This window comes from Osmerus eperlanus, chromosome 8, assembly GCF_963692335.1.
Source record: "Osmerus eperlanus chromosome 8, fOsmEpe2.1, whole genome shotgun sequence".
Taxonomy (NCBI): Eukaryota; Metazoa; Chordata; class Actinopteri; order Osmeriformes; family Osmeridae; genus Osmerus; species Osmerus eperlanus.
This window is the reverse complement of record NC_085025.1, coordinates 11680634-11707771: the sequence shown is the minus strand read 5'-3', so window position 1 is coordinate 11707771 and position 27138 is coordinate 11680634. Positions and strand designations below refer to the sequence as shown.

At 47.7% G+C, this 27138-nt stretch overlaps 3 protein-coding genes across 5 annotated transcripts; 1 reads left to right on the top strand and 2 right to left on the bottom strand.

The window, feature by feature from the left end:
• Positions 1-2814: 2814 nt before the first annotated feature.
• On the bottom strand, positions 2815-6472 carry LOC134024723 (sentrin-specific protease 6-like). Its single transcript, XM_062467348.1, has 10 exons — positions 6306-6472; positions 6061-6177; positions 5547-5669; positions 5341-5433; positions 4851-5218; positions 4658-4746; positions 4446-4534; positions 4228-4296; positions 3988-4138; positions 2815-3597 (listed from the first exon to the last, which is right to left on the bottom strand). The coding sequence occupies exons 1-10, from the start codon at positions 6395-6397 to the stop codon at positions 3361-3363; spliced, it is 1428 nt and encodes a 475-aa protein (XP_062323332.1). The 5' UTR covers positions 6398-6472; the 3' UTR covers positions 2815-3360.
• A 1178-nt stretch (positions 6473-7650) lies between these two features.
• LOC134024724 (zinc finger protein 271-like) lies at positions 7651-11614 on the top strand. Its single transcript, XM_062467349.1, has 2 exons — positions 7651-7721; positions 8529-11614. Exon 2 carries the CDS (start codon positions 8588-8590, stop codon positions 9809-9811), a length of 1224 nt encoding a protein of 407 aa, XP_062323333.1. The 5' UTR covers positions 7651-7721; positions 8529-8587; the 3' UTR covers positions 9812-11614.
• A 679-nt stretch (positions 11615-12293) lies between these two features.
• On the bottom strand, positions 12294-25544 carry LOC134024721 (sentrin-specific protease 6-like). 3 transcript variants are annotated; one of them, XM_062467345.1, is made up of 24 exons: positions 25094-25544; positions 22987-23080; positions 22474-22540; positions 21916-22007; positions 21667-21819; positions 21282-21320; positions 20845-20924; positions 19676-19779; positions 18893-19310; positions 18189-18430; positions 17557-17685; positions 17397-17430; positions 16954-17142; positions 16062-16255; positions 15786-15925; positions 15540-15656; positions 15026-15148; positions 14820-14912; positions 14330-14697; positions 14137-14225; positions 13925-14013; positions 13707-13775; positions 13467-13617; positions 12294-13076 (listed from the first exon to the last, which is right to left on the bottom strand). In XM_062467345.1, exons 1-24 carry the CDS (start codon positions 25170-25172, stop codon positions 12840-12842), a joined length of 3390 nt encoding a protein of 1129 aa, XP_062323329.1. In that variant the 5' UTR covers positions 25173-25544; the 3' UTR covers positions 12294-12839. The 3 variants fall into 3 exon arrangements, with proteins under 3 accessions (XP_062323329.1, XP_062323330.1, XP_062323331.1); XM_062467346.1 differs by lacking the exon at positions 25094-25544 and adding an exon at positions 23163-23437; XM_062467347.1 differs by lacking the exon at positions 22987-23080 and having other exon boundaries at positions 25094-25543.
• Positions 25545-27138: the final 1594 nt, after the last annotated feature.

The window sequence follows — 27138 nt, the reverse complement described above, 5'->3', positions numbered from 1 at the left end:
TCTGTGGTAAAACCTTTACACGGGTTGACAGTTTAAGAGATCACTGCAGGATCCATACTGGGGAGAAACCCTACAGCTGTGACCTCTGTGGTAAAACCTTTAGTAGCGCTTCTATTTTCAGAGTGCACAGTAGGACCCACACTGGGGAAAAGCCCCACAGCTGTAAATGCTGTGATAAAGCCTTTTCTACCTCAGGTGGGTTGAAGAAACACAGCACGATCCACACAGGAAAGAAGCCTTACAGCTGCCCACACTGTGACTACTCAGGTAAAACAAATGGCAATCTGAAGAGTCACCTGCGTATCCACAATAGAAAAAACCCAAAGCAGTGATGTCTGGGGCCAAGCTGTCCCAGCAGTCACCACCTGAGAGAACTTCTGTATGACCCACAGCTGGAAGAACTACTGGCCTACACCTACTGGGACAGCACAAGCAGTAACACACCATGAAAATGTATTATCATGTGATCCTGTGATAGTAGACTTGGTGGTTCTGATGTAGAGGGTTGCTATGTCTCTCACCAAGTGATCATTTGCTATGGTTTTTCAGAATATACTGACTATATTTCAGACAATACTGACTGATTATGTTGAATCTGTCTATATGTACTCGGACTATATTGAAGTCCTGTTGTTCTATGAACCTTCTTTCTACATACACTAGTTGTCGCTTTGGATAAAAGTGCCTGCTCCGGAGGCAGAAGCGCTCATTGCCACAGGCAGCAGCGCTCGCTGCTAGCTTTGTGACGAATTTGACGTCAGATGCATCACAAAGCAAGGGAATCAGCAGAGGAGATAAACAGTGGGCTGATGTCTGAGTTTTTGGTATTTATGATTCTAGTTCATTGTAGAAAGACCTTAAAACAGGGTTTATCATCAAAAAACCTTCACTAATGATTTAAACATCGAAAAATATTGTAGTTATGTGTAGCCAGGTGAACTATGGGTAGGATTGTTCTTGAGCGGTTCAAATACTATTGTTTGTTTTAATATAAGTTTGGTGCTTAAATAGTGGCTTCTTTTGGTTGGGGTTACACTCACCTTAAGAGCAGTTCACGTTTAGCTCATGAGGGTGTTGAAATTGCGTTTCACGTCACAAAGTTAGCACGGGTTGATGACTGGAAGAGATAGCATCCAATACAGGAATTCTTGCCGACAAAATTAGAAATAAGGATTAAAAATGTTTACTTTTCATTAATGGGCCATCGATGTTGGTGGATGAGAAAACTGTGAATTTAACGGACCAATATTTGTTGTTGATATTGCTGGTTGTATTTCTGGTTTCCGTGTGTGATTTAGCACACAGGCTGTACACCGGAGAGAAAGTGAGTTTATATCAAGAAATGTCATGAACAATGGTTAATTGTCAACAAAATGTTTTAATTTACCAATGTACTCTGTGTGGCTCAACCATTGTATTTTGTTTCTTTTCTTTCATTATTCAGAAGAGAGCCACTACTGTACTGTTAATGCCTATCTTGTGCCTATTTTAGGACGTCAGTAGAAATAAGTATTTTTGTTCCGAAAGCTCCTCAGTGCTTAAATATTAATACTGTTCTCACTGAGTGCCGTCAGGGAATAAAACCCCCCAAATAAATATAAATAATCTATATTCCTGTGTCCGGTCTTACTATTACCAGGCCACTGTATGCGTTATTATGCTATGATTTTGGCCCACTTGAGATCAAAGTGGGCAGTATTTGGCCCCTTAACTAAAATAAGTTTGATACCCCTGCATTAGACTGCATAACCTGCTGTGTGTCTAATATAAACTTAGATAAAGTTTCTCTTTGGGTTAAATGAACGTCTTCAGATGTGCAATTTGCATCCGCGAGAGAAGTTACTCACAAAGAAGTGGAAACGGTGAAAGTTAGCTCGTCAGCATCTCACCATATCACGCAGTCGGGGAACACCTTAGCAGGGCGGGCTATTTAAACAGGTTATCACTGCACTCTGCATTGCTTAGTGCGACACAGGATGCTCTCTGTTTCAATGTGCTGCCTCCACCTCCCCGGCCTCCACCCTTGGTTCTGTGTTCCTTTCGTAGGGGGAATGCGTCGCTGCTCTCTGCTCGGATGTCGAGACGGTGTCTCCGTTGGGTGCGGCAGGCAGCAGCTGCAAGAATAGCCATTATGCCAAAACATGAATTGTATTGTGTGTAATAAAGTATCAAGTAATCACTACTATTGAGTCTTCCTGCCTCAATCATTGGTGTGTCTTCTCAACAGGAGCCATCTAAACAGACAAAAAGAACATGGCAGCAAGTAAAAACTGTATTTGGACAAAACCACTGCAGAACATGTTTGTTTGGATGTAATAAGGCAACTCTCAAATCCACCCTTTGCAGGGTTCTCAAGTTTATCACAAGTTTGCTGGTGATGTTTCTGATTGGCTGGCTTACAACTGTTTAATTCGAGACAACTATCAACTGGGCAGAAATCTGCAACTCATCTATTAATTGTATTAAGCGGGACAAGTTATCCATTACTTCTCAGCGTGATAAATTGTTGAAATGCGTGAGAACTTGGGATTAGTTTGTCTGATTAGAAGAGGGGCTTGTTTGATTGCGGGTTTACCTGCATTGCCTTAACAATGTCATCATTTAGTAGATGCTTCAATCCAAAGCCATTTACAGGGGGGATTTGAACTTGCCACCAGAAGATATGGAATTCAAACAGTGATGTCAACTGTGTTCTTGAACAATTTACTGCTATTATATGCAAAGGACCACAAATATTTCAAAGAAGGATAGATTCCAAAAGGAAAAGGAATAGGAGGGTTTCTGTTGCTCCTCAGGATAAAAAGGCAAAATGTGTGCTCTTGCATCAGTTCATTTAATGCTGAAGATCCTTCCGCTCACATCAAAAAATGACATAACAACACTTTAACATTTACTTAACTGATGAGGGACTGAGACTTTGAAAATGATATATTTTCCAGACGGGTGGATATAATTTACAAACGACAGCAATATCACAAACTCAGCAAACATCTCAGAAGCATACCAAATACGATGCAAGAGCAAAGCAGTATGTTCTGCACAGATTGTCCTTCAAAAAGGAACACCTTTGAAACCATAACTTAACGGATCACTCAACAGCGCATCAAAAACAGTCAATTACAAAGGCAGCGAAAAAACTCCAGCGAATGTACATCTTTTATTCAAATACAAATTTAAAAGGTCTTGTTTTTTTAATGGTAGGTAATGGAAGGAACAGGACAGTTCTGCAGAGAAATGGAGGAGTCATCCGGAGCAGCGTACAATCATGATTGGCTCCAGGGAGGCTGCCGATCAGACTTTAGAAGGCCGGCCCAGACCAGACCCAACAGGACCAATGTGTCAGAGCATAGCAGCGCCAGTTCAACTGAGGGGCTGGCAGGAGGGCTCTGACCCAGTGTCCACACCACCCTCCCTCCCCCGGTCCTGCTCCTGGGGGGAGCCCGTGGCCGAGCCCTGGGCCGCCTCCTTCTTGTCCAGTTCCTGTTGAGTTTGGATCTTCCGGATGAGCTCCTTAATCTCCTCACGCTTGGTCCTCATCCGTTGCTGTGGGAACCACTCCGACAGGTTGACGGGGAGATGAAAACTAGGAAGTGGATTCTGCGTGGCGACATCAATGAAAAAGGGTTATTGTTAGTTCATTGAGTCAGATGGCTGAGCGGTTAGGGAGTCGGGCAATTAATCAGAAGTTTGTTGGTTCGATTCCCGTGCGTGCCAAATGACGTTGTGTCCTTGGGCAAGGCACTTCACCCTACTTGCCTCGGGGAGAATGTTCCTGTACTTACTGTAAGTCGCTCTGGATAAGAGCGTCTGCTAAATAATGACTTAATGTACTAAAGATATTAAAGATAATCGTGGTTCATATAAAAAATATATACTCTGGAATTTCGAAATAACTACGCAGGGACAATCAAAGCACAATTAATGCTCCACATCCCCAAAGCTTTTTGGGCTAGTGTGCTGAATGTCCGGTCCAACCTCTGCTCTCACCTCAAAGAAGCTTTCCACATACTGCAGGATGTACACTCCACAGTCGCTGAAGTTGTCCTGCTGAGGCACTCGAGGGCTCGAGCCCTTCATCACGTCCTTCCCAAAGCTCCGCTGGCTTCCTTTCCTCGCCTCCCATTCCACCTCCAGGTACCTGCAGCCACACACACACACACACACAATATGTTCCCACCATCTATAGACACAGCGGATCGTCCCATGTTCTGAATGAGGGTCACTTACTCTCTCAACGTTTTCACAACAGTGGATCTGGCAGGGCCACGCAGAGAGTCCATGATGAGAATACAAGGCCTGAAAGCAAAAATGCAACTGTTGTTGAATCTGCACGAGCAAATCACTTTACGGTGACAGTCATTCACTGTAAATCAAATCAAGGCCGAAAAAGTGATAGTGCGATAGTGCCACCTGGTGGCACACAGATAAAACGACATTCAACCCACTGTTTGCACAAGGTGGGTCTGGAGGTCCACCCTGAGCTCTCCTGGTTGAGAGAATCGTCAGCAAGGCCACCATCCTCACTATACTCATCCTGGACAGGAAGAGAGGAGCAGCGATTATCATTGAGACCTAGGGAATTCGAATCGTTACGAAGACACACGTGACATCAGTCACCGGCTGTCATTGGGCAACGACTTCGTGGAAGCAGCACTACCTGACAGGAGCTTTGGTCGTCAGAAAAGGCGCAGCTGCCATTGTTCCCATTCCCCGGTCCGTAAGTCACACTGATCCTGTGCAAACCATCTGAAAGACATGGGGGAAGGGAAGAAAAAATAGCCAATGACGTCAGTTCTGATTGCTCACCTGTGTCCAGACATTATCCTGGTACGTGTGTGACTGTGACTCACCTGTATATTGTTGCTGGGCTTCAGTCTGTCCGTTGCTCCTCGTGCCGGGGGTCTGCGGAGGCTCTTGTCCCCCCTCTGTAGAGGCCGAAGCCCCCTTTGGCTGGTTGCTGTTGGAGTGAGCCTCCAATAAGGCCTCGTTGGCAGGGGGGTCATCAGAAGGCTCCAGGAAGTCGTCCCTCTCAGGGGACAGTGGCCTGCAGTGATCCGGGAAGCTGTCCTCCAGCCCCGGGCCTGGAGTGGGGCATGGAGCCGGGCCTGGGGCTTGGGTGGAGCATGCGGCTGACGCCGGGCCCTGGTACATGGGGTTGGGCTCATACTGAGGGCCTTGCAGCCCGGGGAAGCAGATCACTGCCAAGTACCAGTGGGCTCTGAAACAGAAGTGAGGAGTTTTATAAATTGTTCATATTTTCTGTATGAAAATCTCTGAAATTGAGACAAACTGAGCCATGAACGCCCAGATTTTGCCAGGGGGACTTTGAAGGAGACTCACGACTCGTTGATGGGAACAAAAATGAAGTCTTTCTGGAACAGATCCACGTGCCGGGTCCATGTCTTCACGCGGTTGTGCTTTCTCTTCTGTATCCTGGCAACCGAGGGGGGAGGGAGGAAACCGTAGGGCAACGTTAGCGACCTGCCGCCAAGTGAATTTCCTGCCGAAACGCTGGTGTCACGCCGGGGGGGAAGGGGCATACTCACGGCAGGTGAGTGGTGTCAGGGAGGCTCCTCCTCTCCCTCTGGTTGAGCCTCTTGTAGAAGAAGGAGCTGAACACGTGACTCCTCTGAGCTTCCTCTCTCTTCAACTTCTCCAAGACCAAGTATCTGTAAAGGACACCACAGAAACACCCCCCCCCCCCCGGTAAATAAACAACCTTATGATCCTCAGAGGCTACCGTAGTTAGAACACGAGGAAGCCTTTTTCAGAGAGGAAAATATAGATATACAATGGCCCCCAGAGCTGTGGTCTTCAACCCTAGTCCTCAGGGCCCCGCTGTGCTCTGTGTTTTCGACGTTTCCCTGCTCCAAGACACCCGATTCAAACGGATAGGCCGTTACCGAGCTCCGCAGAAGCCTGAAAAACGACCCGTTCATTTGAATCGGGTGCGTTAACAGTACAGAAACGTCTCAAAACATCCAGGACGGTGGGCTCTGAGGGGCCAGGGTTGGAGACGCCGGGCCCAGAGGATCAAAAAAGGGGCGGGAGGGCTCTCACTTTAAATAAAAGTCGATGATGACGTCATTGAGGAACTCTCCATCGTGAAGGCAGTGGAGGTCTTCGTTCGTCACAGTGATGCCTCCCTTGGCTGGCGGAGGGGGGTACACCATGAGCCTGGAGCGCACAAAACAAACACGGCGAAACGACGACTCGTCAAGGAGACGAGAAAACGCACGGCGGCACACACACACGCACACAAAAGAGAGAGAGCGTGATCGAGAACCCCCCCCCCCCCCCCTTACTTTATGATTGGTCCGGTGAAGGTGGGTTGGAGCTCCGCCATGTCGTCCTCCTCGTCGCCGAAGAACATGCTGGCGTGCTGGCGCGTGGCCATGCGCGTGCGTACGGGCGCCGGGGCGGGGGGCTTGCCCGCTGGCTTGCCCTGCAGGAGAGGGGGAGGGAGAGACGCCGGTTAAAGACCATGAGAAGCGAACAAGAAGAAGAAAACAAAAAGTCACACTTGAATACAGATTTGAGTGGAGAAATGCAGATGTGCAATTTATGCAATAATAAGGCAACTCTCAACTCCACCCTTTGCAGGGCTCAAGTTTATCAAAAGTTTGCTGGTGATGTTTCCGATTGGCTTATAACTGTAACTCGAGACAACTATCAACTCGGCAGAAATCTGCACCTTGTCCATTAATTGTATATAGTGGGACAAATGATCCCTTACTTCTCAGCGAGTGAAATTGTTGAAATGCGTGAGAGCCTGGGATTAGTTTGTCTGATTTGAAGGGGGGCTTGTTTGATTGTGGGCTTACCTGCATTGCCCTAACAATATCATTTAGAAGATGCTTCAATCCAAAGCCATTTACAGGGGGGATTTGAACTTACCACCTCTTGATGTGCTGTCAAATGCTCTGCTACATCAAACTATTGTGAATAGTTACTAAAATTACTCTCCCATATCTGTCCAATAACGTTATATATATTAGTTCTAAATAAGAAATGTAACAATCAAGAAGATATGGAATTCAAACAGTGATGCCAACTGTTCTTAAACAATTTACTGCTTTTATATGGGAAGGACCACAAAAAGATTTCAAAGCAGGATAGATTCCAAAAGGAAAATGAATAGGAGGATTTCGGTTGCTCCTCAGGATAAAAAGGCAAAATGTGTGCTCTTGCATCAGTTCATTTAATGCTGAAGATCCTTCCGCTCACATCAAAAAATGACATAACAACATTTTAACATTTACTTAACTGATGAGGGACTGAGACTTTGAAAATGATATATTTTCCAGACGGGTGGATATAATTTACAAACTACAGCAATATTACAAACTCAGCAAACACATCTCAGAAGCATACCAAATACGATGCAAGAGCAGAGTAGTATGTTCTGCACAGATTGTCCTTCAAAAAGGAACATCTGGGGAAAAAATTGGCCCGGGAGTTACTGTCAGACCGGCCCGGGCCGGTATCCCCGATGGCCAGTCTGCCCCTGCACACCACCCTTCCTCCCCCGGTCCTGCTCCTATTATAAGGAAAAAGACGGAACATTTCAGTGTTGTTGCCAGTAGGAACTAATGTGGCGCTGTGTTTTCAACGGGGACTCTATTCGCAGGCGGGTGTCGGTGCTTCCTCAATATGTTGAGCGGCGCGAAAGCAATAAGAAGCACCTCTCGCCTGGTCTCAATTCTTTTCCTGTTTTTCAGGTTTGAACTTCAAATACATCGATTAAATATCGATTACATATTGTTTAGCATTTATATTAAATGTTACAGTTATATGGCGAGAGGAATGTGTATGTGTAATATGTATTATCTGAAATCGTTTGAGTTTGTATTGCATGCGGCCGAATATGGCGCGACATAATCGTGGTTCATACAAAAATATATCTGAATTGGTTTTTATTGCCATCTTAGTTTACACGAATACAGAATTTACTGTGGTTGTAAGGTGCATACAATAGACATATACGGATCTTAATATAACAAAGTAGATTGTATAAATACATTTCTCTTTCACCAACCGTCTCTGGAGGAGGGGATCCCTCACTGAATTGCTCCTCCCTAGGTTTCTTCAATTTTTTCTCCTCTATTGAGTTTTTCTGGGAGTTTTTCCTTGTCTTCCTTGAGGGTTTAGGTTGGTTGAGGGGCAGAGAGAGAGACAGGGAGAGAAAGACAGAGAGAGAGACCGAGAGAGAGTGATGCAAATGGTCAGCCATTAGAAAAATGCCAGATGGCAAAGTTTATTGTTAATTTGCATGAAATGCTTATAGTGTAGTAACTAATGCCATATTATTATTTTGAAGAAAATGAATATACTATAAAGAGTTGTATGCCAGAGCTTACATTTTTATTACAGTGTTACATGTTTCTCCAGACAAAATAAACCTGAGAAACATACACCTCGCACCAAATGATCACCATTACATATGCAGAGTGGACATTATGATAGGCAAAATATTTCCTTTATATGTCAAATCTGAGTTCCCATTAACTTGGAGCTTTTTCCTCCAGATCCCCCATTGGACAACAATACTTGATCGTGGGTGGAGACTAGACAGAGAAGACATCTTATGGCTCCAAAGAGACTACAGAGAGAGAGAGACTCAACCAGAGACAGCAGCGCCCTAGAGAGAAACAAGCTTCTGAAGACTATATCCAAGACAGGATCCAGAGAGACCAGAGTTATGGAGACACATCACTGTGACTCTTGTGGGAAGAGCCTTTCCTCATCCAATTCCCTCAAGAACCACATAATGATCCACACTGGAGAGAAGCCCTACAGCTGTGACCTCTGTGGTAAAACCTTTAGCCGGGCTGGTACTCTCAAAGTTCACCACAGGATCCACACTGGAGAGAAGCCCTACAGCTGTGACCTCTGTGGTAAAACCTTTAACCAGGCAGGCCATTTCAGAGCTCACCGCAGGATCCACACTGGAGAGAAGCCCTACAGCTGTGACCTCTGTGGTAAAACCTTTTGCCTGGCTAGTACTCTAAACGTTCACCGTAGGAGCCACACTGAAGAGAAGCCCTTCAGCTGTGACCTCTGTGGTAAAACCTTTCGCCTGGCTGGTACTCTCAACGTTCACAGTAGGATCCACACTGAAGAGAAGCCCTTCAGCTGTGACCTCTGTGGTAAAACCTTTAGCCAGGCTTGCAGCTTAAGAGGTCACCGCAGGATCCACACTAGAGAGAAGCCCTACAGCTGTGACCTCTGTGGTAAAACCTTTAGCCTGGCTAGTACTCTCAACGTTCACCGCAGGATCCACACTGGAGAGAAGCCCTACAGCTGTGACCTCTGTGGTAAAACCTATAACCAGGCTGGCCAATTAACGGTTCACCACAGGATCCACACTGAAGAGAAGCCTTACAGCTGTTACCTCTGTGGTAAAACCTTTGGACGACTTGAAAGTTTCAGAGCTCACAGCTGGATCCATACTGGGGAGAAGCCCTACAGCTGTGACCTCTGTGGTAAAACCTTTACACGGGTTGACAGTTTAAGAGATCACTGCAGGATCCATACTGGGGAGAAACCCTACAGCTGTGACCTCTGTGGTAAAACCTTTAGTAGCGCTTCTATTTTCAGAGTGCACAGTAGGACCCACACTGGGGAAAAGCCCCACAGCTGTAAATGCTGTGATAAAGCCTTTTCTACCTCAGGTGGGTTGAAGAAACACAGCACGATCCACACAGGAAAGAAGCCTTACAGCTGCCCACACTGTGACTACTCAGGTAAAACAAATGGCAATCTGAAGAGTCACCTGCGTATCCACAATAGAAAAAACCCAAAGCAGTGATGTCTGGGGCCAAGCTGTCCCAGCAGTCACCACCTGAGAGAACTTCTGTATGACCCACAGCTGTAAGAACTACTGGCCTACACCTACTGGGACAGCACAAGCAGTAACACACCATGAAAATGTATTATCATGTGATCCTGTGATAGTAGACTTGGTGGTTCTGATGTAGAGGGTTGCTATGTCTCTCACCAAGTGATCATTTGCTATGGTTTTTCAGAATATACTGACTATATTTCAGACAATACTGACTGATTATGTTGAATCTGTCTATATGTACTCGGACTATATTGAAGTCCTGTTGTTCTATGAACCTTCTTTCTACATACACTAGTTGTCGCTTTGGATAAAAGTGCCTGCTCCGGAGGCAGAAGCGCTCATTGCCACAGGCAGCAGCGCTCGCTGCTAGCTTTGTGACGAATTTGACGTCAGATGCATCACAAAGCAAGGGAATCAGCAGAGGAGATAAACAGTGGGCTGATGTCTGAGTTTTTGGTATTTATGATTCTAGTTCATTGTAGAAAGACCTTAAAACAGGGTTTATCATCAAAAAACCTTCACTAATGATTTAAACATCGAAAAATATTGTAGTTATGTGTAGCCAGGTGAACTATGGGTAGGATTGTTCTTGAGCGGTTCAAATACTATTGTTTGTTTTAATATAAGTTTGGTGCTTAAATAGTGGCTTCTTTTGGTTGGGGTTACACTCACCTTAAGAGCAGTTCACGTTTAGCTCATGAGGGTGTTGAAATTGCGTTTCACGTCACAAAGTTAGCACGGGTTGATGACTGGAAGAGATAGCATCCAATACAGGAATTCTTGCCGACAAAATTAGAAATAAGGATTAAAAATGTTTACTTTTCATTAATGGGCCATCGATGTTGGTGGATGAGAAAACTGTGAATTTAACGGACCAATATTTGTTGTTGATATTGCTGGTTGTATTTCTGGTTTCCGTGTGTGATTTAGCACACAGGCTGTACACCGGAGAGAAAGTGAGTTTATATCAAGAAATGTCATGAACAATGGTTAATTGTCAACAAAATGTTTTAATTTACCAATGTACTCTGTGTGGCTCAACCATTGTATTTTGTTTCTTTTCTTTCATTATTCAGAAGAGAGCCACTACTGTACTGTTAATGCCTATCTTGTGCCTATTTTAGGACGTCAGTAGAAATAAGTATTTTTGTTCCGAAAGCTCCTCAGTGCTTAAATATTAATACTGTTCTCACTGAGTGCCGTCAGGGAATAAAACCCCCCAAATAAATATAAATAATCTATATTCCTGTGTCCGGTCTTACTATTACCAGGCCACTGTATGCGTTATTATGCTATGATTTTGGCCCACTTGAGATCAAAGTGGGCAGTATTTGGCCCCTTAACTAAAATAAGTTTGATACCCCTGCATTAGACTGCATAACCTGCTGTGTGTCTAATATAAACTTAGATAAAGTTTCTCTTTGGGTTAAATGAACGTCTTCAGATGTGCAATTTGCATCCGCGAGAGAAGTTACTCACAAAGAAGTGGAAACGGTGAAAGTTAGCTCGTCAGCATCTCACCATATCACGCAGTCGGGGAACACCTTAGCAGGGCGGGCTATTTAAACAGGTTATCACTGCACTCTGCATTGCTTAGTGCGACACAGGATGCTCTCTGTTTCAATGTGCTGCCTCCACCTCCCCGGCCTCCACCCTTGGTTCTGTGTTCCTTTCGTAGGGGGAATGCGTCGCTGCTCTCTGCTCGGATGTCGAGACGGTGTCTCCGTTGGGTGCGGCAGGCAGCAGCTGCAAGAATAGCCATTATGCCAAAACATGAATTGTATTGTGTGTAATAAAGTATCAAGTAATCACTACTATTGAGTCTTCCTGCCTCAATCATTGGTGTGTCTTCTCAACAGGAGCCATCTAAACAGACAAAAAGAACATGGCAGCAAGTAAAAACTGTATTTGGACAAAACCACTGCAGAACATGTTTGTTTGGATGTAATAAGGCAACTCTCAAATCCACCCTTTGCAGGGCTCTCAAGTTTATCACAAGTTTGCTGGTGATGTTTCTGATTGGCTGGCTTACAACTGTTTAATTCGAGACAACTATCAACTGGGCAGAAATCTGCAACTCATCTATTAATTGTATTAAGCGGGACAAGTTATCCATTACTTCTCAGCGTGATAAATTGTTGAAATGCGTGAGAACTTGGGATTAGTTTGTCTGATTAGAAGAGGGGCTTGTTTGATTGCGGGTTTACCTGCATTGCCTTAACAATGTCATCATTTAGTAGATGCTTCAATCCAAAGCCATTTACAGGGGGGATTTGAACTTGCCACCAGAAGATATGGAATTCAAACAGTGATGTCAACTGTGTTCTTGAACAATTTACTGCTATTATATGCAAAGGACCACAAATATTTCAAAGAAGGATAGATTCCAAAAGGAAAAGGAATAGGAGGGTTTCTGTTGCTCCTCAGGATAAAAAGGCAAAATGTGTGCTCTTGCATCAGTTCATTTAATGCTGAAGATCCTTCCGCTCACATCAAAAAATGACATAACAACACTTTAACATTTACTTAACTGATGAGGGACTGAGACTTTGAAAATGATATATTTTCCAGACGGGTGGATATAATTTACAAACGACAGCAATATCACAAACTCAGCAAACATCTCAGAAGCATACCAAATACGATGCAAGAGCAAAGCAGTATGTTCTGCACAGATTGTCCTTCAAAAAGGAACACCTTTGAAACCATAACTTAACGGATCACTCAACAGCGCATCAAAAACAGTCAATTACAAAGGCAGCGAAAAAACTCCAGCGAATGTACATCTTTTATTCAAATACAAATTTAAAAGGTCTTGTTTTTTTAATGGTAGGTAATGGAAGGAACAGGACAGTTCTGCAGAGAAATGGAGGAGTCATCCGGAGCAGCGTACAATCATGATTGGCTCCAGGGAGGCTGCCGATCAGACTTTAGAAGGCCGGCCCAGACCAGACCCAACAGGACCAATGTGTCAGAGCATAGCAGCGCCAGTTCAACTGAGGGGCTGGCAGGAGGGCTCTGACCCAGTGTCCACACCACCCTCCCTCCCCCGGTCCTGCTCCTGGGGGGAGCCCGTGGCCGAGCCCTGGGCCGCCTCCTTCTTGTCCAGTTCCTGTTGAGTTTGGATCTTCCGGATGAGCTCCTTAATCTCCTCACGCTTGGTCCTCATCCGTTGCTGTGGGAACCACTCCGACAGGTTGACGGGGAGATGAAAACTAGGAAGTGGATTCTGCGTGGCGACATCAATGAAAAAGGGTTATTGTTAGTTCATTGAGTCAGATGGCTGAGCGGTTAGGGAGTCGGGCAATTAATCAGAAGTTTGTTGGTTCGATTCCCGTGCGTGCCAAATGACGTTGTGTCCTTGGGCAAGGCACTTCACCCTACTTGCCTCGGGGAGAATGTTCCTGTACTTACTGTAAGTCGCTCTGGATAAGAGCGTCTGCTAAATAATGACTTAATGTACTAAAGATATTAAAGATAATCGTGGTTCATATAAAAAATATATACTCTGGAATTTCGAAATAACTACGCAGGGACAATCAAAGCACAATTAATGCTCCACATCCCCAAAGCTTTTTGGGCTAGTGTGCTGAATGTCCGGTCCAACCTCTGCTCTCACCTCAAAGAAGCTTTCCACATACTGCAGGATGTACACTCCACAGTCGCTGAAGTTGTCCTGCTGAGGCACTCGAGGGCTCGAGCCCTTCATCACGTCCTTCCCAAAGCTCCGCTGGCTTCCTTTCCTCGCCTCCCATTCCACCTCCAGGTACCTGCAGCCACACACACACACACACACAATATGTTCCCACCATCTATAGACACAGCGGATCGTCCCATGTTCTGAATGAGGGTCACTTACTCTCTCAACGTTTTCACAACAGTGGATCTGGCAGGGCCACGCAGAGAGTCCATGATGAGAATACAAGGCCTGAAAGCAAAAATGCAACTGTTGTTGAATCTGCACGAGCAAATCACTTTACGGTGACAGTCATTCACTGTAAATCAAATCAAGGCCGAAAAAGTGATAGTGCGATAGTGCCACCTGGTGGCACACAGATAAAACGACATTCAACCCACTGTTTGCACAAGGTGGGTCTGGAGGTCCACCCTGAGCTCTCCTGGTTGAGAGAATCGTCAGCAAGGCCACCATCCTCACTATACTCATCCTGGACAGGAAGAGAGGAGCAGCGATTATCATTGAGACCTAGGGAATTCGAATCGTTACGAAGACACACGTGACATCAGTCACCGGCTGTCATTGGGCAACGACTTCGTGGAAGCAGCACTACCTGACAGGAGCTTTGGTCGTCAGAAAAGGCGCAGCTGCCATTGTTCCCATTCCCCGGTCCGTAAGTCACACTGATCCTGTGCAAACCATCTGAAAGACATGGGGGAAGGGAAGAAAAAATAGCCAATGACGTCAGTTCTGATTGCTCACCTGTGTCCAGACATTATCCTGGTACGTGTGTGACTGTGACTCACCTGTATATTGTTGCTGGGCTTCAGTCTGTCCGTTGCTCCTCGTGCCGGGGGTCTGCGGAGGCTCTTGTCCCCCCTCTGTAGAGGCCGAAGCCCCCTTTGGCTGGTTGCTGTTGGAGTGAGCCTCCAATAAGGCCTCGTTGGCAGGGGGGTCATCAGAAGGCTCCAGGAAGTCGTCCCTCTCAGGGGACAGTGGCCTGCAGTGATCCGGGAAGCTGTCCTCCAGCCCCGGGCCTGGAGTGGGGCATGGAGCCGGGCCTGGGGCTTGGGTGGAGCATGCGGCTGACGCCGGGCCCTGGTACATGGGGTTGGGCTCATACTGAGGGCCTTGCAGCCCGGGGAAGCAGATCACTGCCAAGTACCAGTGGGCTCTGAAACAGAAGTGAGGAGTTTTATAAATTGTTCATATTTTCTGTATGAAAATCTCTGAAATTGAGACAAACTGAGCCATGAACGCCCAGATTTTGCCAGGGGGACTTTGAAGGAGACTCACGACTCGTTGATGGGAACAAAAATGAAGTCTTTCTGGAACAGATCCACGTGCCGGGTCCATGTCTTCACGCGGTTGTGCTTTCTCTTCTGTATCCTGGCAACCGAGGGGGGAGGGAGGAAACCGTAGGGCAACGTTAGCGACCTGCCGCCAAGTGAATTTCCTGCCGAAACGCTGGTGTCACGCCGGGGGGGAAGGGGCATACTCACGGCAGGTGAGTGGTGTCAGGGAGGCTCCTCCTCTCCCTCTGGTTGAGCCTCTTGTAGAAGAAGGAGCTGAACACGTGACTCCTCTGAGCTTCCTCTCTCTTCAACTTCTCCAAGACCAAGTATCTGTAAAGGACACCACAGAAACACCCCCCCCCCCCCGGTAAATAAACAACCTTATGATCCTCAGAGGCTACCGTAGTTAGAACACGAGGAAGCCTTTTTCAGAGAGGAAAATATAGATATACAATGGCCCCCAGAGCTGTGGTCTTCAACCCTAGTCCTCAGGGACCCGCTGTGCTCTGTGTTTTCGACGTTTCCCTGCTCCAAGACACCCGATTCAAACGGATAGGCCGTTACCGAGCTCCGCAGAAGCCTGAAAAACGACCCGTTCATTTGAATCGGGTGCGTTAACAGTACAGAAACGTCTCAAAACATCCAGGACGGTGGGCTCTGAGGGGCCAGGGTTGGAGACGCCGGGCCCAGAGGATCAAAAAAGGGGCGGGAGGGCTCTCACTTTAAATAAAAGTCGATGATGACGTCATTGAGGAACTCTCCATCGTGAAGGCAGTGGAGGTCTTCGTTCGTCACAGTGATGCCTCCCTTGGCTGGCGGAGGGGGGTACACCATGAGCCTGGAGCGCACAAAACAAACACGGCGAAACGACGACTCGTCAAGGAGACGAGAAAACGCACGGCGGCACACACACACGCACACAAAAGAGAGAGAGCGTGATCGAGAACCCCCCCCCCCCCACCCTTACTTTATGATTGGTCCGGTGAAGGTGGGTTGGAGCTCCGCCATGTCGTCCTCCTCGTCGCCGAAGAACATGCTGGCGTGCTGGCGCGTGGCCATGCGCGTGCGTACGGGCGCCGGGGCGGGGGGCTTGCCCGCTGGCTTGCCCTGCAGGAGAGGGGGAGGGAGAGACGCCGGTTAAAGACCATGAGAAGCGAACAAGAAGAAGAAAACAAAAAGTCACACTTGAATACAGATTTGAGTGGAGAAATGTAATCCGTGGAACCCCCGAGCCCCCGACCACCTTCTCCTCCTTCTCCTTGGTGGCTTTGTTGTAATTCACCAGGCGGATGTTGGCCTCGTCGAAGGAGAGCTTGGTGGGGAACTCGGTCAGGTTGTTGGCCCGGCCGATCTCCACCAGGATGTCCTCCAGGATCATCTGCTCGTGCATCAGCAGCCCGTTCTCGAAGATCAGGACGATGTACTTCTCATCGGACTCTGTGTGTGTGTGTGTGTGTGTGTGGGGGGGGGGGGGGGGGGGAAGGGGGGGGGGAAGGGGATTCCAGGAACCGTGTTGGTACATAGTGGTGATTGTTTTAACAGAAGGCTTTGCTAATATGCGGATTCATCCATCTCTGCACTTCCTATTCAACAGAGCTAAAGATTTAGAATTATTTAAATATTATTTCAGGTCAGGAGAATCCAGCTTCCCCATTGTTAAAACATCACAACACTGAAATGTCAGTGATACCATGTTATGTACCGCGTGCATGGTTCACATTATACTGCTTATCTTTAATTTACTAAAACAATTGCAAAAAACTGCTCCAGCAACGCAGCTAAATGCTACATGGCCTGCACAGAGTGTCCTGTCTGTGTGTCTGTCTGTGTGTCTGTCTGTGTGTGTATCTGTCTGTGTGTCTGTCTGTGTGTGTGTCTGTCTGTGTGTCTGTCTGTCTGTGTGTCTGTCTGTCTGTGTGTCTGTCTGTCTGTGTGTCTGTCTGTGTGTCTGTCTGTGTGTCTGTCTGTGTGTCTGTCTGTCTGTCTGTCTGTCTGTGTGTCTGTCTGTGTGTCTGTCTGTCTGTGTGTCTGTCTGTGTGTCTGTGTGTCTGTCTGTGTGTCTGTCTGTGTGTCTGTCTGTGTTTCTGTCTGTGTGTGTGTCTGTGTGTGCTTTCAGAGCGGCGGCGGTCACTCACGGTCCCCGGAGCAGTCGTACCACAGGCCGCCGTCCTCCCGGGACATGTTGAGCTGCGTGCGGAGCCGCAGGCACTCCTCCTGGGTGGTCTGGAAGAACAGCACGGGCAGCTTCCTCACGCTGCACCACTCGCAGCTGGTCAGCTCCGACGCCCGCAGGCTCACCTTCTCCAGCGCGTCCACCTCAGGCCCTGCCGCCGCCGAGAAAACCCAGAGAACTGCGTTACCCAGCGTGCAACGCCGAGGCGGGCGTTCTGATATTGCCGACCAAACGTCGTTGAGGATGACGGGGCACGACGCGAGGCATCTGTATCGGTGTATTTTACGGTGGAAATGATTGGATGTTGTTACCCGGACCACAAGCCGCCGTCGTCGTCAGTGAAAGAAAATGATTGACGCGACGACGCACGCGCCGGGCGTCTCCCTAACGACGCATGCTACTCACCTTCCGTTTCCAGGTGGATGTGATCGACGGAGAACTGAAAGACAAGAAGAGAAAAGGGGGGGGGGGGTCATTACTCCAGTGCTTCCATCCAGCCAGACTCGTCTGCAGCACTGAGCGTCCCCCCCCAGGGAGACGGTGCGAGAGGGGGCGGGCAGCTTACGATGACGGGCTTGGTGACCATCCTGCGAAGCGTCCCGACGCGCACGCTCCGGCACTCCAGGATGATGCTGTCCAGCGCCATCTTGGGCTTTTTCCTCGGGGTGGTGTCGTCGGGTACGTGGTTGCCGCACTGGAAAATGAAACGGACGCTCTGGTTTAGAAACGAGAATCTAATGAGGGAGGTGGACAGCACCTTATGCTGAGGCCAGAAATGTAGAGTAGAACGCATTATTTTCCACCCGGAAAAAGGGTATTCTATTGTGGGTTGTACTGTTCTATTATGGGTTAACTAGAACGGCTGCAGAAGAAGCGGGTGGGCAAAACGCTCATCCTGCAACAAAACAGACCAACTGCTGCAGAGCCAGTAAGGTTTCCATCCACGACACGGTTCAGAAACACCGAGTTCTCAAGGGTGTTCTGTCAGTGGTTCAATTAGGCCAAAGTGAACTGTCTGAGTATGCTGTGAGAGCAGCCAACGGCTTCCCACTCACTGAGCACTATGTACTGATGATAAGCAAGCGAACAACCTAACATCAGCTAAATATTTGACACTGGGCAGTGTGACAAAGCAAAACGAGTTCATTTTCAATTGAACCCAGCAAGCCCTCAGAGACTCAGGTCTCCATCACTTGCCTGATCCTTCATGCAGGGTCTCCTGGGTATTGAGATCTTTGTGTCGATGTCGGCGAAGAAGTCGGAGGTGATCTCCTCCTGCTCCGCGCTGCTCTTCACCGCCGCCTCCACCTTCCCGCCGGAGGGCGCCGGCGAGGAGTGCGCCGAGTCGGCGGGCCGCGGGGACACGCTGTCCAGGCGGTTCACGCTTCCCGTGCTGGCGTTGTCCGCTTCCTCCTCGTCGTCGTCGCTGGACAGGACAACTGAAACGCACGGCGGTCGCCATTACTCCCTGCACCGGGCTAGTCACACAACAGCAAACATGGAAAATAAGGTATATCCGCCAAATAGCTGACATTAACCCCCACACGATATATAATGAGTCTCCCTCCTGCATTCTCTGAATATACTGTATTACTGAAGCAGAATTCAATTGGAATTTTTGCACGATTCCTTTTGCACGGTGTGAAAGTACACCAGCGTTTGCAAACAGAAAAATGTGCCACAGAAGGTCAATCAAGAGAAACAGCTTTTAAAGCAGCTGCCTCGGTGGTTTGTGGTTCGCGAAACTACCGAACCTTCTTCATATCGCCCTACTCTCACACAGAAAAACAGAAAACTATTCTACGACTTCCAGGTTTGCAAGCCAAAGGGGAGCAGGGGATGGGGTGTGGGGGGGGGTGAGTGGACCAGGAAGCCGGGCCAGGTCACACCCAGGGACTTACTGGGGTCGTTGAGCTCGAGCTGCCTGGCGGCCGCGGACCTCTTCCCTTTGCTGGAGACCCTGGCTCCGCAGCAGCTGGTGGTGGCGGCCAGCCCGGAGGGCCTCCCGTTGAGGGGCTGCAGCATGTTACCCCGGGTGATGCGGACCGGCACCACGTCCATGCGCGGAGCCCTCATGGTGGAGGCCGCGCCGTAGAAGCTCTTCCCCGACTGGAAGCTGTGGGGGCCCGGGGAGGAGGGCTGGGGCTGGGGCCGGACTGGGGGTCTGGGGGCGGGCGAGGCCGGCTGTACAGGGAGGAGGTGAGCGTGGCAGGGCGACTCTGGGCTCAAGGCGTGGCCGCAGCTTTGACACTTGGCGTGGTCCTCGCTGCGCTTGCCGCACTTGCCGCACACCGTGAAGTACTCGCTGGGGCACAGGGGCTGTGGTCGGGAGGGGAGAGGGGTTAGTGCCCAGGCGGCAACAGGCTCAAACGACTTTGAAGGGAACCCCTTGGCCAAGAGCGCTCGTACGGTTGAAACACGATGTCCAGGGAAGGAAACACAACAACCAGAAACTAGCTCTGGTTACAAGCTGTAGGTGTGGCTTAGCGAAAGGTCAGACTGTTGACCGTGAGAGGCCAGGAGGGGGGAGGGGGGGAGGGGGGGAGTGCAAGAGTCCAGGGTTAGCGCCCTCTCATACGGCAGCACGGTAAACAGGCCGACCTTTCACCCCCCACACCAATCCCATTGGGCCGGGCGGGGACTCCCAGCTCTTTCAGTCTAAGACGACTCACATTCCTTCTCACCTCGACGAGTTTGGCCGGAGACTGTAAGCTACAGCAGGTCTCCTTGGGGTCTGACGGCTTCCGCTTGAGCAGCAGGCGACGTTTGATGTTCAGGCTCTCGTCTTCTAAAAGGGAGACACGAAATGAAAGATGTGGCGCTGAAAGGATGCTCTTCGGGTGTTTGTTTTTTTTTCGCTCCCTGTTTATATCATCAGAGTGATCCAACGTTGTGGCTGAGCTGACGTTATTGTTGCACCGCGCCTGACTAAAACGCGGACCGTTCCTTGGCTCGGGCCACTGAAACAACTGTTAGAACTGCACACTTCTGCTCCTTGTTTATCCGCTGCACTTACACGATGCCCTGTTTATCCATCACTGGGGGGGGAGAAGGCTAAATGTGGCAAACGTAAATAAAGACAGGAAACGAAAGACGGCCGTGCGGTGTTAGCCGGGAGATTGGATGGGGCGGAGGAGGAGGGGGGGGGGGGGGAGAGAAGGACCTCCGTGCGTGGAGAACCCGACGGCCACGAGCAAACCGTGGGGCGGCGAAGTGAACCCGCCTCAAGGAGAACTTTACCACGGGGGTGCAAGCGCTACGCCAAGGTCACCTTTTCACCGCGGCGTGTGATCATTCCCAGATTTCGCCCTGCAGCTTCATTAACCGTGCCCCAGAGTGGGTGAGCTCGCGTGTGTGTGAGCTCGCGCGTGTGTGTGTGAGCTCGCGTGTGTGTGTGTGAGCTCGTGTGTGTGTGTGAGCGAGCGCGTGTGTGCATCGTGTCCTCCCCGTTGCTCGTCTGCGGCGGCCAGGCGTTCACTCCTCCAGCAGGAGCTTCGCGGATTAATCGGAGAGGGCTGCATTCCCCCCCCACTTTTTTTGGCAGACGCAGGCAGGAGGCTCAGCCCAGATCGAGCCCCGCAGACAGACACACAGTTGGCTGTCACACGGAGCAACGCACACACGCACGCACGGACGCCCCCACCCCGCCTCAACCCCAGTGGCACATCACATCCAGATGGGGGGGGGGGAATACTCCCAAATACTCCCCTGGAACACTCTGTACTCGTGTGCAGGAAGTTTAGCGTGGAGAGAGAGTGAGAGAGAGACACACAGACAGAGAGAGAGAGAGAGGCAGAGGAAGAGAGAGCGAGAGAGCACCGACATGGTGGATGAGGAGGCCCATGCTGCGTACCTGGGACTTCGGGACAGGTGAGGATTATGCTGTCTACCTCCACTGACTGGATCTGAGGGCCGGCTGTGGAGAAGTCGTTCCTGAGGGGGAAGCAAAGACACCGGGAGTACCCGTCAGAACGATCGCTTTCACAAAGCTAATTCTTTGTTTGTAGATGAGGCCATTCCCAGTAGCGGCAAGTTAAAGGGCCTGCGTTTTTTTGGGTTAAGAGAGATTGGGGGGAGGGTTGAATGCTTCAATACAGCTATATATCTCTCATATGGAAATGATGCAGCACATATGGTATCAGTGCAAATGTTTGTAGGGAAAGGAATAGAGCAGTGCGGACAAGGCATAAGCATCACTGGTCTGGCTACAGCACAAAATGAAACCCAATTGGAAGCACCAAACTGGTGAAAAAGCATTAATGGGCAAATCCAGTAAATGGCCATTCTTACCTTTCCTTCAAGTCAAGGCTGCTTTGGGGCGGTGAAAAACTAACAGACCAACAAAAAAGAAACAACAGCCAGTGAAAATCAAAAGCTGACAAAACAACCCCAAACATTTAAGTAGAAGTGTTAACAAGAAATGGAGGTGCACACGTATTCTACACAGTACACAGTGACGTATTCCTTTCATGACCGCAAAGAAGAGGGTGACGAAATGCTAAAACAACGTCCGTCATACAGTGGCGGGTGGGTCTTCAGAAGAACATTTTTCTGGACAGCCCAAACCAAGAATAACCTCTTGGAATCGATTCCAGACTACCGATCAATATCGGGAGATTGCAAATCCTCTCATGAGAGGGACGCAGTTACATCCCCACGTCTTTGTTGTCCCTACCTTTGGACCGGCTTCCTCATCGGGCTGTGGGCGTTGGCGTGCTGAAAGTGTCTCCCCTGTAAGACCACCCCTTGTGACGGAGAGGGGCTGACGATGAGATAGTTGGTTCTGTTGGGCATCGGCGACGGCGTCGCTACTGCGAGGGGCGCTTCGCTGGAAGACAAGAGAGGACGCGGGTGAGAATACGACTGAACGCCACTGGTGGTTTCCCTTTGGGTCGTGCAGACACGTGCGAGGCGGGCGCCATACTTGAGCCTCTTGTTGTACGTCCTCGAGTGACTATTTGGCCTGTTTTCATAGGTTCTCAGAGGATCCGCTGAGAAGTGTCTGAGGGTGGGCGACTGGAAAACACCAAGAAAAAGAGAGAAACCAATCAAAACAGGTGCGTGCTGAACAGCCTGCAGAGTTCGTTCCTGTTTACACGCACAATAGGAAACACGCAAATAAAGAAATAGAGCAAAATAAAAACAAGTCAAGGACAGACCCTAAAACATCACATTTCCCAACCGCTCGAAAAACGCCCAGCCTTTGAGGATAACCCCCCCCCCTGCTCGGGAGCCACGGCTATCTTTGGATAACCAGGTCCTCTGGGTACTGAACGCTGCCTTGTGAGGTGGTGCCAGGCAGGCTTTGGCAGAGACGGCTCCGGCGCCGTGGCCCCAGCAGATAGCCTGCGGGGCCCCGCTGGGACGTGGCAACAACAATGCCACGGCTGTGAGTCACGAGGGGGCGAGAGAGAGAGAGAGAGAGAGAGAGAGAGAGAGAGAGAGAGAGAGAGAGAGAGACGGCTCGGGAGAGGTAGAATACCTTCTTCCCCTCGGGAGGGGCCTGTTGCTGTCGGCTGTTCGACTCCTCCATGGTCACCGCTGAAGTGCTGGGAGGAAAACAGAGAAGAGAGGGAGACAAAAAAAACATGGAGGTGGAGAGGAAAAAAAGCTTTGTTTACCGTCATTTGCCAAAGTGTGTAGCGTGATGACACGTTGCAAGGACGTGATAGAATAAATGATAAATTCCCAGCATTCATTATCAACTCATTAAGGGGAATGACGGTGAACATAACTACGGGTGAATAAAGAGAAAACGCTGCAACGTGGGTAAAATAATGACTTGGCATGCAGGCTGTGAGTGTGTGTGTGTGCGTGTGCGCGCAGCCTTGTCTGTATCGCTGAGCTAGTGGCCGTTGTTCAGGTGGGAATACTAATGGAGAGATGGCATTGGGGTCTTCCACAGAGAGAGAGAGGGAGAGAGACATGGGGGGCGGGGGGGTTGATGCAGTGCAGCCCAGTTTAGTGCTGAAATGAGATCCGGAGGAGTGCTTACTCATGTCTCCTTTCCTCTTCACTGTCATCAGAAAGAGAAAAGCTCCAGTTCTGCGTGTACCCTCCATCTCTCCTGGCCTCTGATCTATCCAGAGCTTGAATATACAAATCAGACTGAGATCAGTGCCATGGCATGAGGTCACACCATGCCATCAGCAGAAATGATTACTCACGCACCAGACATCTCATCCATCATATCCACAAAGGTGATTGAAATATCTTCTATAAATCTATACAGACTTGAAAGCAAAACCCTGATTCAGGACTGATGCTCAAGTCATTTAAGGCTCATTCGATCCGAGCATAAACCAATTAATCTTGGGCAGAGTGGAGTTTTCAGCAGAGAGGAGCTAGGGTGACTGGCAGCTCTTTTATGATCAAAGGGAATATATATGTGGTCTAAAGAACCGTAAACGGTCGAGAGTAGAGCAGGTGTTGTAAGGCAGCCAGCATTGCAACTCCTCTGAAAAGATGGGAGAGATTGTTAGCTGTGAAGAGGCTGGTGGAATCAAAAACATTCTTTGATAAAGATACTGACTTGAAGTTGATTGGGCTCCCAAGATCGGAAATCATTCGCAATCGCATGCATGGAGGGCACATTTGTTTTGTATGACACCTTTAAGCCCAAAAGTCATAATTACTCCACTAGAGCCTTTCTTTTTCTAAACTCCACAAGAACTAGCCTGAATCCACCACTGCATATGTGTGGTTAATGGCTTAAATTTAGTAGCTATAAGATAATCGACTTTATTTACAGTCACCAGCAATTTCCTGTCCCCCTTCTTGGTCCAGAGACACGTAAATCAGACACACACACACTTCCTGGCGGTTTGTCATGGCGAAATACCGTTACTAGGTTAATTGATTATGCAGATTGACATGCTTCGCACCCAACTCAGCCATGCTGTCTCGCACGCCACATTCCAGACGCCACATTCCACAGTGGAGCTCTGTGTCAACGATTTAGAAGAATGTTCGGTAGCTACGTGATTTGAGAAAAGTAGACTTTGCATAGCTTGGGTATAATGATCAACGCAAAGGAACAGGCACAAATATTACTGTGCAAATGCTTGCTTTGTCCTCCTTTACCCGATCCCGCTTGCTGAGCGAGGAACATAGACAGACCACAACATAACTAGGCTAATCCAACTCGCATGGAAATCATTGACTTTGTTTAACCTAGATATATGGCAAAGTAAGATAGGACTATCTCGCTTAACTATGTTGCTAGGTAGATGTCGTGGTTGGCTTCATTGTAACTTTTATTTATGTAGCTCTAGTTGCTACATAGTTTTCAAATTGGCCAAACCAGATGGGAATCAACTTTACCAGCTAGCTGAAGGGCCTCTAACGTTACTGACCAACAGGGCGCTACTTAGCTAATGTCAGCTAGGTTTGCAAAGCGTGTGGGCCTAGCTATCCCTGTCCTACATTGACAGTCAAAATCTTATCGACAGCTGCTTGATGATGGGCTTTAACGAGGGTTAATTAAGGATTTTCTGTTGCACTGCACTCATGCATCACTAGAACAACGGCATTTGTCTTTCTAAAAGTAAATTCTCCCTCTAGACTATTACTAATATCTAAAAGCTTACGTAGCTAAACAGCCACTTCTAAAACCAATGCCCACTGCCACATATATAGTTTAGATAGCTGGTAGTTAGCACCACGGCACTATGCAGCTTATAGCTAGCTAATTCGCCAGCTAACCAAGTGTTAGTTACTAGCTAGCCCGCTATTAGTGCATATGAAATGTCAGCTTGTGATATGACAGCGTAAATCATTAGAAACGGACATTGAAAAAAATGGCTTCCCTCAAAGTAGTCAATTTATACTGCATCTTATCAATAGTAAAATACAACCATTTCAAGTAGCAGCTGAAAGGACCAAACAAGCTGGACTACATTAGCTTAACGGTAGCTAGCTAGCTAGGCTAGCCTAGTCGGCTAGCTTTACCTTCGAATTCATCTCTGAACGATTGGACCAGATATTTTTGGCACGCACACTGTTGATCACACTGTATCATACAGTTATAGGTCCGATTATGCAGTTGCAACACAATGACACGGTATCTACATTGAAACGTTTTTTTGAAAATTACTTCTTACCATCAATGAAAAAGCTTCTATTGTGAGCCATGTTTATTCCATGTTCTCGCCACTGATTATGGTGTATACTACTGCGCATCAGCGTCCCAGTCTGAGCAGAGGGCTAGCGATTTTGTTTGCAGGTTCCAAGGAGATTGCAAAAATGAAGCTAAACATATTTCCTCATGAATCTCCAATGTATGATTTTCTTAGATAACATTATTCAGATGATCACGTTTGTTACAGATTGATATGCCCGGCACATGGTTTGCACAAAATCATTGTTAATCTGATACTCTAGTAAACAGAGTTGAATAGTACAGACATACCCTAAGTGACATTACACGGTTGTGAAAAACAAATTTAGGTTACTGTAGGTTACTGATAAAAACACGTTTTTCCCAGATATGACTGCCCGCAAATGCTTCACAGTTCCTCTGTTCATCTGTTCTAGCAACCTTATTCTATGCAGCATTACTCTTTAGTTACACAAAACAGCTGCTAGATGGCGGTACACAACACGTCTACTGAACAATTGTAGCTGTGTTCTTTTACATTGCATTGGATGGATTGCTTAATTTAGTTTTGGGTGAGTGTGATGTTTAAAGCTTTATTTAATTCTGCACGCATTTAAATCATTGCAGTCTTATTGGAAGTCGTGTCTGCAATGTCCAGCCCAGTCACAGAAGGGGGCTTCTTGAACACACATCACATTGTGTTCTTTAAGTCTAAAAGCTCATGAAGGATTTCCTGACTGTCATAATATGTGGTGAAAATCAAACTTACTCTAGACAGCAATATTACACACCATGGAAACCTTAAGTTTTAGTCCAGTGTTTCGTGTTTGGCACTTGATGTTTTTGGGCAATACAAAATAACCCTAACCCAAGATGAAGTAGCCCAAGGTAAAAGGTCATTGTGAGCTTGATGTCCAATGCAAAGAATGGGTTATCTAAAACCGGTGTTGTACCACAGCCAAATGAGTAGAATTTAGTACAGTCCATCCAATGTTGTTTTTGTTTTCCTTGCCATAAAACATGGACCTTGATTTTAAAAGCTCATTAAACACCTCCTGAAATAGGCCTTACTGCTATGTGGCAGACAGCTTTCCATTTCTGTTTATCTCCCTGAATGAATGGTTGATAAGTCTTTAAAGGCCATATCAAATTAAATATGTGGTCCAGTGTCTTTTAATGGAACACATCGACAATATGTCTCAATCAGCCTGATGAAGAAAAAAAGAAAGAAGAAGGAATTCATGAAAATCATTGTAGTTTTTTCCGACTCAACAACTTCTATGAGTGAAAAGTTACTTATGGCTTGACCCTTCAGAGTAAAGTCAAATGAATTACCCAAACATGATCCGACTATGATAAACATCTTGGGGCATTAGAAAAGGAGGCAGAGAGAAGGAGAGGACTTGACTCAATTATGTCTGTAATAAGATGATATTGTATTTCTGCCTGAGCAGGGGATAGTCAGACAGAATACAGATCACTGTTACCATGGTAGTATGCAAAATTCAGTCAAACCTAACCTACTATTTCATATTTATACAGTAGTTTACTTTCTCTGTTACATTGAAACCTTAGCTGCAATGTTACAAGAATTTATGTATATTTAAGGTTCACAATAAACATTAGGAATTCAATGGTGACTAATTTCAAAAAGCACAATTCTATCTATAGCCTAAATTTGGTCGCAGGTGACTCATGTTAACCACAAGTAAAACACTGAAGCACAATGTGAGGACCACCACCACTTTACATTTAGTCATTTAGCAGACGCTCTTATCCAGAGCGACTTACAGTAAGTACAGGGACATTCCCCCAAGGCAAGTAGGGTGAAGTGCCTTGCCCAAGGACACAACGTCATTTGGCACAGCCGGGAATCGAACTGGCAACCTTCAGATTACTAGCCCGATTCCCTAACCGCTCAGGCACCTGAGGCCACTTTATGGGCTAAACATATCAAATGACCCTTCATGTGAAACAACATCTCCTCAACAACATCTCCTCAGCTATATGACTTCATCTGGGTGTGTGGAGATTGACCAGTAATGTTTT

What these genes read in the sequence shown, in the direction of transcription:
- LOC134024723 (XM_062467348.1), bottom strand. Translation starts at nt 6,397, where the DNA reads ATGGCCACGCGCCAGCACGCCAGCATGTTCTTCGGCGACGAGGAGGAC. An exon ending in TTCACCGGACCAATCATAAA is followed by an intron (nt 6,178 to 6,305) that starts GTAAGGGGGGGG and finishes TGTGCGCTCCAG; the next exon opens with GCTCATGGTGTACCCCCCTC. An exon ending in ATGTGGAAAGCTTCTTTGAG is followed by an intron (nt 3,598 to 3,987) that starts GTGAGAGCAGAG and finishes GTCGCCACGCAG; the next exon opens with AATCCACTTCCTAGTTTTCA.
- LOC134024724 (XM_062467349.1), top strand. Translation starts at nt 8,588, where the DNA reads ATGGCTCCAAAGAGACTACAGAGAGAGAGAGACTCAACCAGAGACAGC.
- LOC134024721 (XM_062467345.1), bottom strand. Translation starts at nt 25,172, where the DNA reads ATGCGCAGTAGTATACACCATAATCAGTGGCGAGAACATGGAATAAAC. An exon ending in TAGAAGCTTTTTCATTGATG is followed by an intron (nt 23,081 to 25,093) that starts GTAAGAAGTAAT and finishes TGTATATTCAAG; the next exon opens with CTCTGGATAGATCAGAGGCC. An exon ending in CTCCGGCCAAACTCGTCGAG is followed by an intron (nt 19,311 to 19,675) that starts GTGAGAAGGAAT and finishes TCCCGACCACAG; the next exon opens with CCCCTGTGCCCCAGCGAGTA.